General features: G+C 44.5%; 1 protein-coding gene across 7 annotated transcripts in view; it reads left to right on the top strand.

Moving 5' to 3' along the window:
* The window catches only part of fgfr3 (fibroblast growth factor receptor 3), a 97168-nt gene that overhangs the window by 54601 nt on the left and 28004 nt on the right, over positions 1 to 14563 (top strand). For all 7 annotated transcript variants that reach the window (XM_049596105.1, XM_049596106.1, XM_049596102.1 and 4 more), the window contains exon 5: positions 2941 to 3110. In XM_049596105.1, coding sequence (XP_049452062.1) covers positions 2941 to 3110 — 170 coding nt within the window. The remainder of the gene's footprint in view (positions 1 to 2940; positions 3111 to 14563) is intronic.

The following is a 14563-nucleotide window of genomic DNA, read 5'->3' as shown; positions in this document are numbered from 1 at the left end:
AAACATTAAATAAATGTATTAGTGTATTATTATTGTAGAGCAAAATAAATTATTATTATTATAGAGAAGGCGTCGTGTACGTGAAGGCAGAGTCTTTGACACAGCGGCCGTAGATTCGAGTCCAGCCTGCGGCCCTTTGCTGCACGTCATCCCCTCTGTCTCTCCTTCAACACTTAGACTGTCCTGTACAATATGGGCAGAGAGCCACAAAAATATATACAAGACAAAATAAACCCTCTGACCTGCTGTTTCCGATTTCTAATTTTTTAAACTCTGACCTGCTGGTTTTGAGTCCCTGAGCTGTGAGTGACGTCACACCTGTGCTCCAGTACAACACGAGTTGGAACCAAGATGTCGTCAGCATCAACAGTTCGTCAGGTTCTTCTTCACAACACTTTACGCTGTATTCAGTGCGTACAAACACGACAGCAACGTGTCCACGGATAGATGCAGGACAGGACTGTGTTCGACTGTTTTAACGAGACACAAACGAGACAGAGGAGCTGATGAAGAGTTTATTACTGCAGCTTTTCAATGTGCGGAGCGTAAAGCTGCACCTCCATCATGTCTGCTGTAGGAACAGCTCTCTGTCACAGCGCTGGGACCAGACTGTCACTCTTTATTCTTACACTTGTTTTCTGTGTCTTTGTGTAAAGGCATCTGTCTGTCTGTCTGTCAAACTTGTGACTGGAACTTCCCAGTGCAAACAGAACACAACAAAGTGTTGGTATTTGAGTATTATGTACGAATTTGGTGTAATGTTACAGTAATGGAGCGTCATCAGGTGATCAGAGCAAAGTTTAGCCCCAGATGGTGTCATGAAAAGCTTCTGTCTAATGATTATGTGACCAGGAGCTGTTGTTTGTCTGTGTCACTGTTTTAGTCTGGTTATTTGGTTAAATGTTATATATACGTTTTGTGCACTGTCACAAATGTAAAGGTGCTTTGGACCTCAGAATAGCTGCTGCAATGCATTATGGGGATCCTGCTAAACTAAAGTAAACTAAACACAAGCTGGAAATTAAAACAGGTTGCAGCAACAGTCGGACACCGTCTGTGCCGCTGTGTGAACCATCATCGTGCTGCATGTTAATTTGACGAGCACAGAATCAGATCTGAGACTGACCGGTGCATCTCCACTGATGATGACGCCTGTCTCACCTGAGCTGACCTGAAACACACCTGTGTGGTGCTTGAGGGTGAGAGTTAACTGTTGTTTGACCCGAGTCTGATAACACACACACACACACACACACACACACACACATGAACACACACAGGAACACACACAAGCGCAGACATTGAGATGGTAATTAGCTCCTCTGTCTCCTGCTGCATTTAGAAAGTAAAAGAGACATCTGATGACCGGTCAGCCACCTCCCCAGCTTTTGTCCTGGAAACACACACACACACACACACACACACACACACACACAGAGCGAGCCATGCCTCAGTGCTCTCAGCCTCCACACCCACACAGCAGGAACAATAGGCCTCTCTGACTGGCTACACCCTCTTTGTCCTCCGTCTTCTCAATACAACTCAATAAATCGCCCTGACAGGTTTCCACTCTCTGAGGATCGCACGATTCAAATGAACTCTGCCATTGTTATCGAGGGGGACGGAGATGATGAGCTTTGTTTGGTCCTGGTGACGCTTCACACACCCGTTTGTGTCCTTTCAACGTGCGTCAAACTGTGTTTTACAGCGACTGTGCACGTTGAGCGCAGCAGCTTCTGTGGGGATGGCAGGGCAGAGAACTGTGTGCAGGTAGTGTGTGTGTTGTTTCTGGGAGCGGTGAGGGAAGACCTCCAGTGAAACCACAGCTGCACATGTGTTCATAACTCATCCAACATGGACCAATCTGAAGACAGGGCAGAGGAGCAAGTTGTAACGTCTGCGCCATCTTTAAACTATTACTCAAACATGTAACTATGAGTTCCTGCAGGGTCTTTCCCCAAACGTCTATGATCTAAGAGAATTTACCAGAAAATGGAAAACTAAGGGCTCATCTGTGCGGATCAGAGAGTGGTGCATGTTGGCACAGTCGAGTCACACAGAGCAGACCTCAGGGTTCAACCTGCTTCAATCACTGAACCAAAGTCAGTTCAAGAACCTGGTCGCAGCTACAGGACAGACAAGAACTCATTTGAAATCCTTTGCCACCTGAGAGGTTGTTCTTGAGGCTCATTTGCACACCACGCCTATAGTTTCTGTCCAAAATTGTTGCACATTTAAAAATAATTAGGACCTTTCGTTGTGCCTCATGTTTACACACTGACCCCGAAACATTCACCTGTCATCAAAGTTTACTAGAACAGATATTCTGCGTGTTTGATCAAGAAACACTAAAGAAAAATGTGACGTAACCTGCAGGACACATAACTTTATCTGCAGCAGTGTCGTTACTTTCAGCAGGTCAGATAGTCACATTCAGGTGGATGATGAAGACGAGGAGGAGGATGTTATCTGACAGATGGTCTCGAGTGACTTAAGTATTGATATAAAGTTGTGTTAACTGACTCGAGACTTGACTCGGACTTCTCATCTCAAATGATTTGAGACTTGACCTATTCATTTATTTTAGTTTATTTATTTATTTGCACAGGAGTGTAGAAAACACAGGAATAAAAAGATTGTGCCAGAGAGGTCAGAAGCCAAACATGGCTCATGAAGACACCTCCCCTGATAAACAACAATCATACATAGAAAGAAAAATATAAAAACAGACTGCAGAATTAAACACAGTTCCAGACTAAGGAGTCACAGAAAGTGTCAGAGATGAACAGTTTACAAAAAAGCAAGCAAACAAACAAATTAGAAATGACTCAGTGAAGTTTTAAGAGTCTTTACAAATGACTCGATACTCATATTTCAGATGACTTGGGACCTGTAGTTTTCCATGACTGACCTGACACCCTGTTCTGTGCCCCCCCACAGAGGCTCCATACTGGACCAGGCCTGACCGGATGGACAAGAAGCTTCTGGCCGTTCCTGCCGCCAACACCGTCAAGTTCCGCTGCGCCGCGTCCGGAAACCCGACGCCGACCATCCACTGGCTGAAGAACGGCAAAGAGTTCAAGGGAGAGCAGAGGATGGGAGGCATCAAGGTGAGCCCACATGTTGACACCTTAAGGGCACTGTCATTTAAAGATTCACTTCCTCACACCAGCTCCAAAAAAACACCCTGTCAGCAGGAGGCGAAGCTCCGCCCACCTTCAGCCTCCATCACAGTGCCTTATAGCAAGGCATGTTAATCCTGCTGTGTCCATCAGTGGAGGAGTGGGAGTGCTGCGATGCTCCCTGGTGTGAGCGTCTATAAGTGGACGGGTGTGAAGCAGAGTGCTGAAAGAGCGCTCACGCTCCATGAACCTTCTCACGGTGAATAAAGGTCAGAAAACACGGTGCAGGGCCGAACGCCTCCGGCAGGACGCGGATGCTCTGAGCCTCGGATAAACTGACTGAAATAAAAGTGTAGGGTCGAGCTGCTGTGCTGAGAGCAGAGTGGCGCACACACACACACACACACACACACACACACACACACACATACATGCGTGCTCGCGTGCTAGCTGAATGTTGACAGTAATGCAGTGCAGCAAACAGCTGCTGTGCTCAGTTTGTCATGGGACGGACTCTAAACACTGGCTCTCATGTGGAATGGCACTGCTTAAAGTAACAGGGCTTGGTTTACTTTAGTGTTGCTTTAATGGCCCTGAGCTGTAGGATTAAAGGACAAACTCAGTGTGGTCACAACATCGGAATTCAAACAGTCAAAACGTGTGTTTGCTTCAAAATAAACTCAAATTTAATGACGTAGAAATTCTAAAACGATGCCCAGAGATGTAAAATCTTCCACGATCCCTCTGTCCTGTGTCTCACTCTCCCTCTGCCTGTCCTTCGTCCTCACTCCGCCCTCCATCTGTCCTCACTCCATCCTTCATCCTCAGTAAAGTGATGATGAGGAGAGAATTTTTGTTTTTGTTTTCTTGTGACACTAAAACTGCATCTCTGAGGCTGCATCCTCACTAAAACGTTTTCAATTTAAAAGGCACAACTACTGCTACATTTACAGCGTCCACATCACTCCAACTCCACCTAACATCACCTAACATCAACCCCCTTGAAGATGAACACATACAGACCAGGAAGAGACTCCAAACAACCACAAGGAGACACACAATCACTGCAAACTAAACAAAACAACCAAAAATGACCCAAAATATCTCAGAAAGACCCAAATGACTACATTATGACACAAGAACAACTACAAGGAGACGTAAAACCTCCCCACAGTGTGTGTGTCTCCTCCGTAGAGAGGAGGTGAGGCCCTTTGTTTTGTGCAGACCATTGTTTTAAAGAGTTTATATGAGTTTGAAAACTCCAGAGCTGTCTGCTGTGTTTCAGTGTGGACGGGTGGAGATGGAGACTTTTGAAAATGATGCACAGGTTCTCTTCCTGTTTGGCTCTTATCAACCTCAACCTGTCAAACCCAAACATTAAAGTCAGGTCTACACACCTGAGTGACTGTATCCGTCTTGTGTGGGTCACCATGACTTCCTCTGTGATGGATAATGCTCTCAGCATTGCTCTGATCTGTCACCAGATTTGCTTTGCACTGACTCCCAGTCTGTTCTCAGTCGCTCAGTCCTCCTCGTGTGTCACTTTCAGTAACCGTTCCACCTCGTCATCCGTCCGAGCTGAGAAATCTCTGCTCTCACTTTTTGCCATCCTTGTAGTGTTTCCTGAGAGTCGACAATCTGAGCCTTGTTTACAGCAGAACACACATCACGTGCTCAGTTTGCATGATGGTCATGTGACACGTGTTTTCAGGCGTGTGTGTATGAGGGATGCGTGCAGTTAGTCGACTAGTTGATTACACGTTGCTCCCCTCACTAGTTGGCACCAGGAATATACCAGCCTTACTACTGATATTTTATTTTCATGTCTGCACATCTACATGACCCATAATCAGGGGATTAATCCGTTAACCAATAACGAACCCACAGGATGTTAACCCCTCGTCATCCATCAGCACAACACAGAAATGTTATCAGGTCAATTACACAAACCTCACACATGGAAGATGTCCAACAACAACAGCTAATAATAACAATAATAGCAATGATAATAATAATAATAATAATAATAATAATAATAATGATCAGACACGTTTCTTTTTCTAAAGAAGTTTGGTTTTGATAAAGTGAACTTTTATGTCGTGAGCTGTCGTCTCGTGTTTCAGCAGCATTTAAAAAACCATTTTGTTGTTAGAAAATGTGATTAATGATTTAATCGGCTCTGATAATGTGCACAGTGTTCTTCTGCAGACAATATTTAACCTCAGAGATGAAGTTGTGCTCAGTTTGTACTGTTTCTGAGTGTTTTCATACTTTGATACGAGTCAACAACTTTAAACTTGTGTTTAAATGTCAGATAAATTAGTCATTAGGAACATATGTGGTTCGTATGGACGGAGATTATTTCTGAAAAGCTCGTGTGTACATAGACTGTGTTAAAATGAAAGGCTGTCTGTGTGGACGTGGCCGGAGCGGAGCAGAGTTGGTGTGTGGCGCTGCAGCAGCAGCGAGGAGCTGAGAGCTGCTCTCCTCTCCCCAGTGGAGCTCTGGCATCTAAAGAGTTAAATGTAATGAGATCCTGCAGCTATTAACAGTTTACAGAGATCTCCAACATCTGCTCCCAGCAGACCAACAGCAGTTGTCTCCCTCCCTCTGTCACACACACACAAGCACACACACACACTCACACACACCTGTCAGCAGCCCTCAGGACGCTCTGCAGCAGCGACTCTCAGCATGTTTAGAGAGCGTCAGGATCTGTGCTGATAAAGTGTGTGTGTGTTGTTGCAGCAGGTTGATCCCACACTGACCGTCACAGCGTCTGCTCAACACATATATGACCTCGACCCAACGATGGGACGTTAAAGATGTTAGTATGGAGATGTTTCCGTGGTGACGGAGGCCATGTTAAGATCCTAATGTCGGGGTCTCAGTGAGGAGTGTGCAGTGCGTAGTGTGTGTGCAGCAGCAGCCGAGCGTTAACACTCTCCTGTGGGATGTTGAGTGTATAATTAGCAGCTGATATGTATAGCTGAGGATCCACATATGTGATGTCCTGTTGGCCTTGGACTGTGTTGTGTCAGTGGAGCTGTGACAGCGACTTGTCACCGAGCCACACACACAAATTCCTGGACATTTTCCGCTCTGTGTAGCTCAGCGGGTCCAGTTTGGCTCCAGACATTGCTGTGGGGTTTGTTCCCACTGTGGCCACCCACGCTGACAGAGCTGAGGTCTCTCGTGGTGCAGTGATGTGTTGAGGTGTCTGAACAGACAGGACGTGATAGGTTCAGCCTGGTGGTTAAATTGATTCTGATTCTGGCAGGTTTATACATGGATGGAAGACTGAACGGGCCCACCTGGCTCAGGCCCAGGGGCCCCATAGTGTGAGGGGCCCCACAGTGTGAGGGGCCCCTGGTCTTCACCTGCAAAATGTCAGTCAAACTGAGATCAAACAGTAAAGCTAAGCAGCGCTGATTAAATATGAACCAAGATTCTGTTTCTGAGTCTGTTCTGAGGCATTTATTGCTCTGGTGCGTTGCAGTGCATTCTGGTAGTTGTAGGCTTTTTGCCAAAGCCCTTTGTCTCTGTTGTCTCTGCTTATGTCGCACCACTTTCTGCAGCACTCACAACTTTGTGCTGCAGAGACGTCTCAGTGAGATTCTGCTTTAACTCGTCTTCATTTTGTGTCTTCAGTGGGTCAAAGGTCGGATTCACCTCAATCACAGAAAGGAAAGCACTTCCCTTATCTCTCTCCGCGCAGAGCTCAACCTGTTAATTTACTTTCAGTGAACTTCATTTAACTTTGTTCTTTAAACTCTTAAACTTAATTTAAACTTTACTGGATGTTGTGTGTCTTCATCAGAATGAACATGTTAAAGTCACGTGTTACTGCATCGGCGTGTTTATTCCGTCTGTCAGTGATGGAGGTGTGAGATGGTTATTGAGACGTCCCTCTCTGTGTCTTTATCAGGATCTTATCACACTCCTCCTCCTCCTCCTCCTCCTCCTCCTCCTCCTCCTCCATCCGTCGTGTCCCGGAGCAGTTTTCAAATCCAGTTAGCCCGTCACCATGTGGCCGCTGTTGGCCTTGAGGGAGGTGAACACAGAGGTCATCCTCTATAGAATCAGGCTGCTGGCTGACAGACAAGCCTGTGACACGGTCTGGCTTCAGAGGGGTCAGGGGTAACAGCTTCACCCATCCTCATGTCAAAACCTCTGCTAACCTCCTCCTCCTCCTCCTCCTCCTCCAGAACAATCTGCTGTGCTAAACCGTTTAAAGCATGAATACAAAACTCATCAGTGGCGTCTTTTCTTTTTAAAGTGACGTCCTGAAGATCATCTGTGAATCACGTCACATTGTCTCCAGTTAACCTGAGTGATGATTTTAATACATTTATCTTGTCGCCTAATTTTTTAACACGGTTATCTTCAGATGCTGCTGCCACGCTGTGACTGTTGTTGGTGTCTGTGCACTGCATTTCCCAGAGATCACCTGTCAGTCAAACACTGTGCTGTCTCCATTCTTTGTTCTTTATTCCTGAGAGGTTTCTGCAGATGTTTCTTCTCTTTGTCCCGTCAGTCACAGTGGTTAATGCTCCGCCCACTTGCCACAAGAAAACCTTTCTGCACACCACAGATATACATTATATATTTGTACGATTCATATGAATCATATCAGCGTTTCTAAAGTGAGGTAGTATCAGAGCTGACTTTGTCATCAGGAGGTGGAGGGGATGGTGGAGGGGGAGACGCCTGCTAATCTGCCGACAACTGTTAGAGCGACCCATCGTTGTGTTCCTGGCGCCCGTTTAGCCCCTTGATGTCGGAGTATTTTAGCATCCTGTCACTGTTTTTCCAGCCAGGTGATAGTGCCGAGACATCGCTGTGTTTTCAGGATGGAGAGTGCCAAGAAAAGCAGAAATTTGAAGCCAAAATATGATTTTATTTCTCCTTTCTTTTCCGTCTTGTCTTTACCTTTATTTAACCAGGAAGTCTCAGTGAGATTGAAAATGTCTTTTACAAGAGAGACCTGACCAGAATGCAGCAAACACAACATACTATACAACAACTACTAGAGAAAAACAAGCTCATGTCTCATGATTATCTCATGATATGGAAATGAATGATGGTTATTTTCTAACATTCAGATTTCTGTTTGTCACTGTTGTACGCCTGAAGTGATTACTGCAGTCTGCAACTGTCCGATTAAACAATGTTTTAACGTTTCATCAACTATAATGTGCGTAACAGGCCTGCTACCTGCTGACACAACTTCAGTGGTGGTTGGTTTGTCTCACTAAGGCTCATTCTGTCTTCGGCTGTTCACCTGAAGTCTCTCTATCTGTGGATTCCACATCCAAACAAGGGAAAGTCTTGGAGGAACACAGAGGATCTAGTAATGTGTGAACGATTCATTTGCTTTCGTCTTCAGTGCTGCAAAGTTAAAGTCCTAAATAATTATGAATAAGCTGCTGCAGAGGAGCCAAAACAATGACTGCTCCTTTAGACCTAATGAGCTCATTCAGGCTCAACAGGCTGTTACTGTTATTCAGATGGCTCCTGTTGTTGGCCAGTACCGCCTCTTTTAATATTTTAATTTTAATAGTAAAGGTTGCGGCACAGTTTAGCCACAGCATGGCTGAAATGTAAAGACACATAAAGTTTATCTGCTTCATGATAACATACAGATGTCTGTGGTTTACAGAAATGTACAATGTCGATATTTTTTTCTGGTGTTTGTAATGCTGCTGAGCACCTTCATGATATTTTGATATATAATATTTACCCTCAGTGTGCCGTGGCTGCAGGAAACATTAAATGCATCATTTATTGTTAACGAGATGATCTTCAGTTTTAGTTTGAAGAATCCGACACACTGTGGATATTCACTTTATTTAGATTCATAAGGAGCAGACGGAAGAAGACTGAACAACAGATGTTATTAATGGGCTGGCTGCAGATTGAATCGTCACTGTGCAGACAGACAGACACGTAACAGACAGACAGACACATAACAGACAGAGTTTCTGTGGTGCATTCAGTGTGTCCGTGTCAGCGCCCTGGTCAGCCCACCTCACATGTGCCTGTGATGAGTTCATGGTGCCGGGTCGGGGTAGATGGGTGGTGGGTGAGGGGTGAGGGGGCACCCTGAGTCCTGACAGCCTGACAATGGCCTTCTAAAGACTCTATTCCTGCAGCAGGTCCTCAAGGTGAAGCGTCTTCCTCTGCTGTCAGCTTTCACATGACAAGATCATTTCTGATCCGACAGCCGTGCTTAATTTCAGCTGAATGAATCGCAACCGTGTCGGATTTTTAAGGTTTGGACGGCTGATGGGACGATTCTGTCAGCCGTCTCTCAGGGCTGCCAGCACGTGTGTGTGTGTGTGTGTGTGTGAGACTGTAACTGACTTGCTTACTGATCCGTGATCAGCACAATGCAGTCCTCTCCACTCTGCACAGTTTGTCATTTAGTCTAAGTGCCGTGAGATGAGTGTGAGAGAAAGTTAGTGACTGAGGGACCATTAAGGTCCATTACCCGCCCACTAAAATACCTCCTGTCTTCACAGTGGAGTGCTTCAGAGAGGCCTTTCACAGAACGCTGCGTGTTCGGCTTTGTTCCATCCTGACAGCAGGTTTCATCGTCTGTACAGGCCTGAAATATCATTTGTTTCTGTCAGATATGAGGAGATGTACAAACACACACACACACACACACACACACACACGTCAGGTTCACGTGTCTCACACTCGGGTGTATTTTCTTTGTGGGTTTTAGATTTGTGAAGGACTTTTCTTACAGCAGTGTTATGAGAAAGTGCTGGTGTTCATCACGCTGCATTCAGGAGCTGCTGGAAATAATTTATTAGTTTGGTTTGTAGTTTTAATGTTTACTGACTAACTGTAGTTTTTAAAGAGAGAACAGAGTGTCAGGAAAATAATTTCTCAACAACTACAGTCCAATGGTGTTAATATTTACAGTAGAGATGTAACGAGAATCGACACCTCGGTACCAGTGATCGATGGAAAATTCAAAACGGCAAAACTTGTTTTTTTGTTTTTCCTCAGCACCTATTTGGTGCTTTCAAACCTAACAGATGCAGAAACGCCTGCACGTGTTCTTGTCTGTGATAAAATGACAAAAGAAGAACTCCTCGACTCAACAGAAAGAGAAGCGTATTATTCCTGAGGCCGGCGTATGTTGGAGCACCACGTGTTTGCACTCTGCTACAAACACCAGCAGTGTGGCGTGCGCCGAGCGTCTTCTCCTGTGAAAAACGTCTTCTTGTTCGCTGAGTGCTGCACGTCAGCCATTTTTTTCTGGTCGCCAGGAGTTGAAAAACATTTGGAAAATAATTTAATGTTGTGTTTTTATTAAAGGAGCGGATTTTGAGGTTCAGAGGATTTGTTTTTTACTGTGGTGTTAAAATTAAGAATTGTGGAATTTGACTGGTGTTGGTGTCAACTCGTCTGAGTTTCTGATATCGTAATGTTTCGTATAATAATCCCTCTTTAAAGCACACATCAGAAAGATCTGATGTATAATCTCAGTTTGTTCAGCACGCTGCAGGTCGTTCGCACATTCAGCTCGACGTGACGAGCGCTGTGTCCGTCTATTGAGATGCGACACAGAGAACTAAACGCTGCGTCTGTTGAAACTAAATGAAACGGTAAATAGGATGTGTGGCTCATTTGTAAAATGGAAAATGAAATTCCAGCAGGGCGACGTGCCGGAGCATTGTTCCACCTTCCCAGACAACTGTGGCGCTCTGAGCCTCCTCTGCCGTGGAGGGGCAGGGCCTGAAGGTCAAAGTTCACCCCTCTATTGAGCCATCAGATGGAGGTGGGGAGAGATGGGCGTGTCGCCGGCCCATTGAGGCGCCCTGAGTCTTTGACAGCCACAGCCAATGCTGTTGTGTGTCGCCACATATGGTGGAAGGGGTTTTATTGTGTTCATGCTAAACTGCGGCGGCACAAGCAGGACAAAAGTTGACAATGTAATTATTGTGTTTGGTTTAGTGCAGCTCGCTTGGCTCTTAACTGATTGTTCAATCCCTGTTTTGACAGGTTTCCAGGGCCGGCTCCTGAAGTGGCTCCACACTGTTACTTTTTAAGACTTTAAGCACTTTAAATCCGTGTTTTTCCAGGCTGGAGTTTAACACAGCCCGGGTTGTGAGTCTCTGTAGGCCGCGCAGGAATTTCTGCACTTTGCAAGATTATTTTTGGACTCTTTTTAATTTAGTCCACCCGCGCTCCTTCACCTTTCCCCCCTGTCGTTTCACCCAAATGCACCAGGGAGTCAAAGACAGATTCTCACCCATGTTTTTCTCCTCTGAACTCTCAAACTTCAAATTTCACAGTCGTCTCCTGGATGTTGATGCAGCGGCACGCAGAGCCAAACTCAGGCAACAGAGCCACAGACTCTGCCAGTTTTAATAGCGAGCCCTCGGGGCTGCTTCTATCTATTTCCGCTTTCTCTGTAGGTCAAATTAGACGGTAGCACAGATCCGGGCCACTGCTCGGCTCTGACACAGTCATAAATTCTGGTAACTGGCCCCGCTGGTTCTGACAGGGCTATTTTGTGAGGTGAAGACGGAGGGTTTGGACTATAAAGGGAGCAGAGCTTCCTGTGTTTTCTCAGACAACTGCTACACTGCAAGAAATGTCTGTCTCTCTCTTTATGAAGCCATTAAGCTGGTGGTTTATGATTTGATTAAAGAGGTGAAGAATCAGCCAATAGGGTGAGGTCACCTCGCTGTGCTCCACGGCAGGCTCCGTCAGGCCGGCAAAAATATCTCAGAATAAAGCTGATAACTTTATTTGTCTCAGTTCAGCACCAATCCAAACCTCCTCCTCTCGTCTCTCTCCTCCATATAAAGACGTTAATGTCTCTGTTGGACACACACTTTTTGCAGTGTGAAGCTGCCTGTCCATTCCCATGGCTGCTGCCCTTCTGTAGGTCCACAGCCAAAGCCCTAAAACCTTTAAAGCCTCGTATGACTCGAACGTAAGCTCCTTAATAATTTAATTCTGTTTGGAATCTGGCATGATTGGAATGGATGGGATTATCACGTTTGGGGACTAATGCTGCAGGTTCACCAGAGGTTAGCCAGAGTAACACGCTCTAACAGCAGCCGCATGTAGGAGGAAAATAATTAAATGTGCCGAGAGACAGACAGACGAGACTTAAAGAGGAAACGTCACTCAGAGTTAATAATTAACAAAGAACAGGAGATTCAGTTTGAGTGTTTGTTGCATGTATTCACACTAACAACGGTGGCATTAAAGTCCTCAATTAAGTCGATGTAACTTCTGCTGAAAGTTCCTAGAAGTGACAGTTAGGAGGTCACAGTTCAGATCGGCTTCACGTTAACTATCAGCCACCACTGTCATACAACCAAGTTGAGCTGTAACTACAGATGTGTCATATCATCTCGTTCATGATAACACTGGTATCATCTTTAATATCTTATGAAAAATCCATTGACTTGTTGACATATTGCTGTCATACTGTTACCCACGGCAACAACAAGCATGTCTGAAAAGCGAGATGATGATGATGGACTCGTTGGTGGTTCCAAAAAGAGGAGGAGCTTCAGTAGTGTGGAATAAAGTGTGGCGTCGGCTCAGAGGGAACTCATTCAGCGGCTCCTCTGGCAGCAGCACAGTGATTCTGTCTCAGGTTACAGCCTGATGATCAGAGATGATTTATATATTTGTAGATCCAGGCGACATTTGTTTAAATGTGATTTAGTTGAAGTATTAATATTGTAACAGAATCTGACTCTGAGTTACTGTGGTTGTTCACAAACTAAAGAAATGAGAGATCATTTTAGTTTTTACTGAGGATTTGAAGCAAACTGTAAAAATACATCACTGATTTTGTTACAGTTCTATCTTCTTATATTAATAAGAACTTTCTTTAGTAATTCATCATATAGTCAAGAATGTCATTATCACAAAAATATCCTGATATTATTTTAGGGCCATGTCGCCCAGCTCTATCTGTAACAGCAAAGTGTCTGAGTGAATACAGTTGGTCAGGAGTATTTCTGTATTGTTTATAAATCGACTTTTCATTTGAAAGCAAAAGTTGTTAAATTTTCCTCTTTTAAAAGTGACATAATCTCATTTTTAAATTAATAAAAATAAACATATTAAATGCAAACCATCAAAAAAATATTTAAAAAATAGTTATTGTGAAGATTTGGCAATCAGAAATACGTCACTGACACTGAGGGGCAAAGTGTCGTAGAGTTTGTTCTTTTTAAACTTTCATTTGAATAAAAAATATCAAATAGTGAAATTATCACAATCCTCAAATACGTAGATAAAACATAAGACTAAAATCTGCCCAGTTTGAATCTGGTATCTGCAGTTTGGTTTGATTTTCATGCCGACAGATTAAATTAAAGGATTACACGCTCGTCCACAGATTACATCATAATTACAGCTGTTATTGAGCTGAAACTTCGCTGGGATTTTCAGAGTGGAAACATGCGTCATTTTCTTTGACAGCAGCCACGAACATTTCAAACTGAACATAATCAGAATCTGCAGTAACTGAAGCTGTCAGGTAAAAACAATAAGGATTACCTGTTTGCCAACTGGGCAATTAAAATCCCACGCTCATACATTCAGCAGCTCAGTCACTCGATGGGGCAAAAACAAATCAACAAATGTTTTTTCTTCCTGACGATGGAAGTATCTAAGCAGTGAGCCATCTCACTTCCTACACATTTATTTATTGACTTGTATATTTGACGAGGACAGATGCATAAAACGCTGCTTCATATGTAAAATGCAAAGCTGCAGACAGGTTTGTAGTCAAGGCTAACTTGCAGCCTCTGTGGAACACAAGTTTGAGAACAATGAGGAAGAAACAGGATCAGTTTCCTGACAGTTAACTTTAGTCTTTGTTGTAGTTTGTAACTGTTAACAACTGTTCAGAGGGCGAGTAGATTTACTGACCGAACAAATGAAGAAAGAAAGTAACACTGAATGATGTCGTGGCATCAGAAGCATTAAACGTCTGAGTAGCTCAGCAGAAGCACGGAGCCCTCGCTGACTTTATGTTGTGATCAAATGAGGTCTATTTATGAAATGGAGACTGAAATAAAATCATAACTGAGATCGCAGCCTCGTTCTGGTTCTGTTGGTGGTCTTGGCCTCTGAGCTGCAACTTCAGCTCGTATTTTACCACCTTTTAGCTTCCCTCCTCATGCGTTGCCACTTCTTTCTTTCTTTTCCCTCCTCCTCCTCCTCCTCCTCCTCCTCCTCCTCGGAGCTCGGAGCTCGGCGACCGCAGCAGAAGGCGTCACTCATCTGCTCATGAGAGCAGCCATTGACTTGAGTTTGACTCCCCAGCTCTGAGAGGGGTAGACGGGGTGGAGCCATTTGCCAGCGTAGAGCGGGCTGCTGCTCTATGTTACCACGCAACTGCAGAAAGCACACACAGGCATAATATTTACACTGTTACATTATTT

This window comes from Epinephelus fuscoguttatus, linkage group LG14 (assembly GCF_011397635.1).
Source record: "Epinephelus fuscoguttatus linkage group LG14, E.fuscoguttatus.final_Chr_v1".
Taxonomy (NCBI): domain Eukaryota; kingdom Metazoa; phylum Chordata; class Actinopteri; order Perciformes; family Serranidae; genus Epinephelus; species Epinephelus fuscoguttatus.
This window is presented reverse-complemented; position numbering and strand designations above follow the sequence as displayed.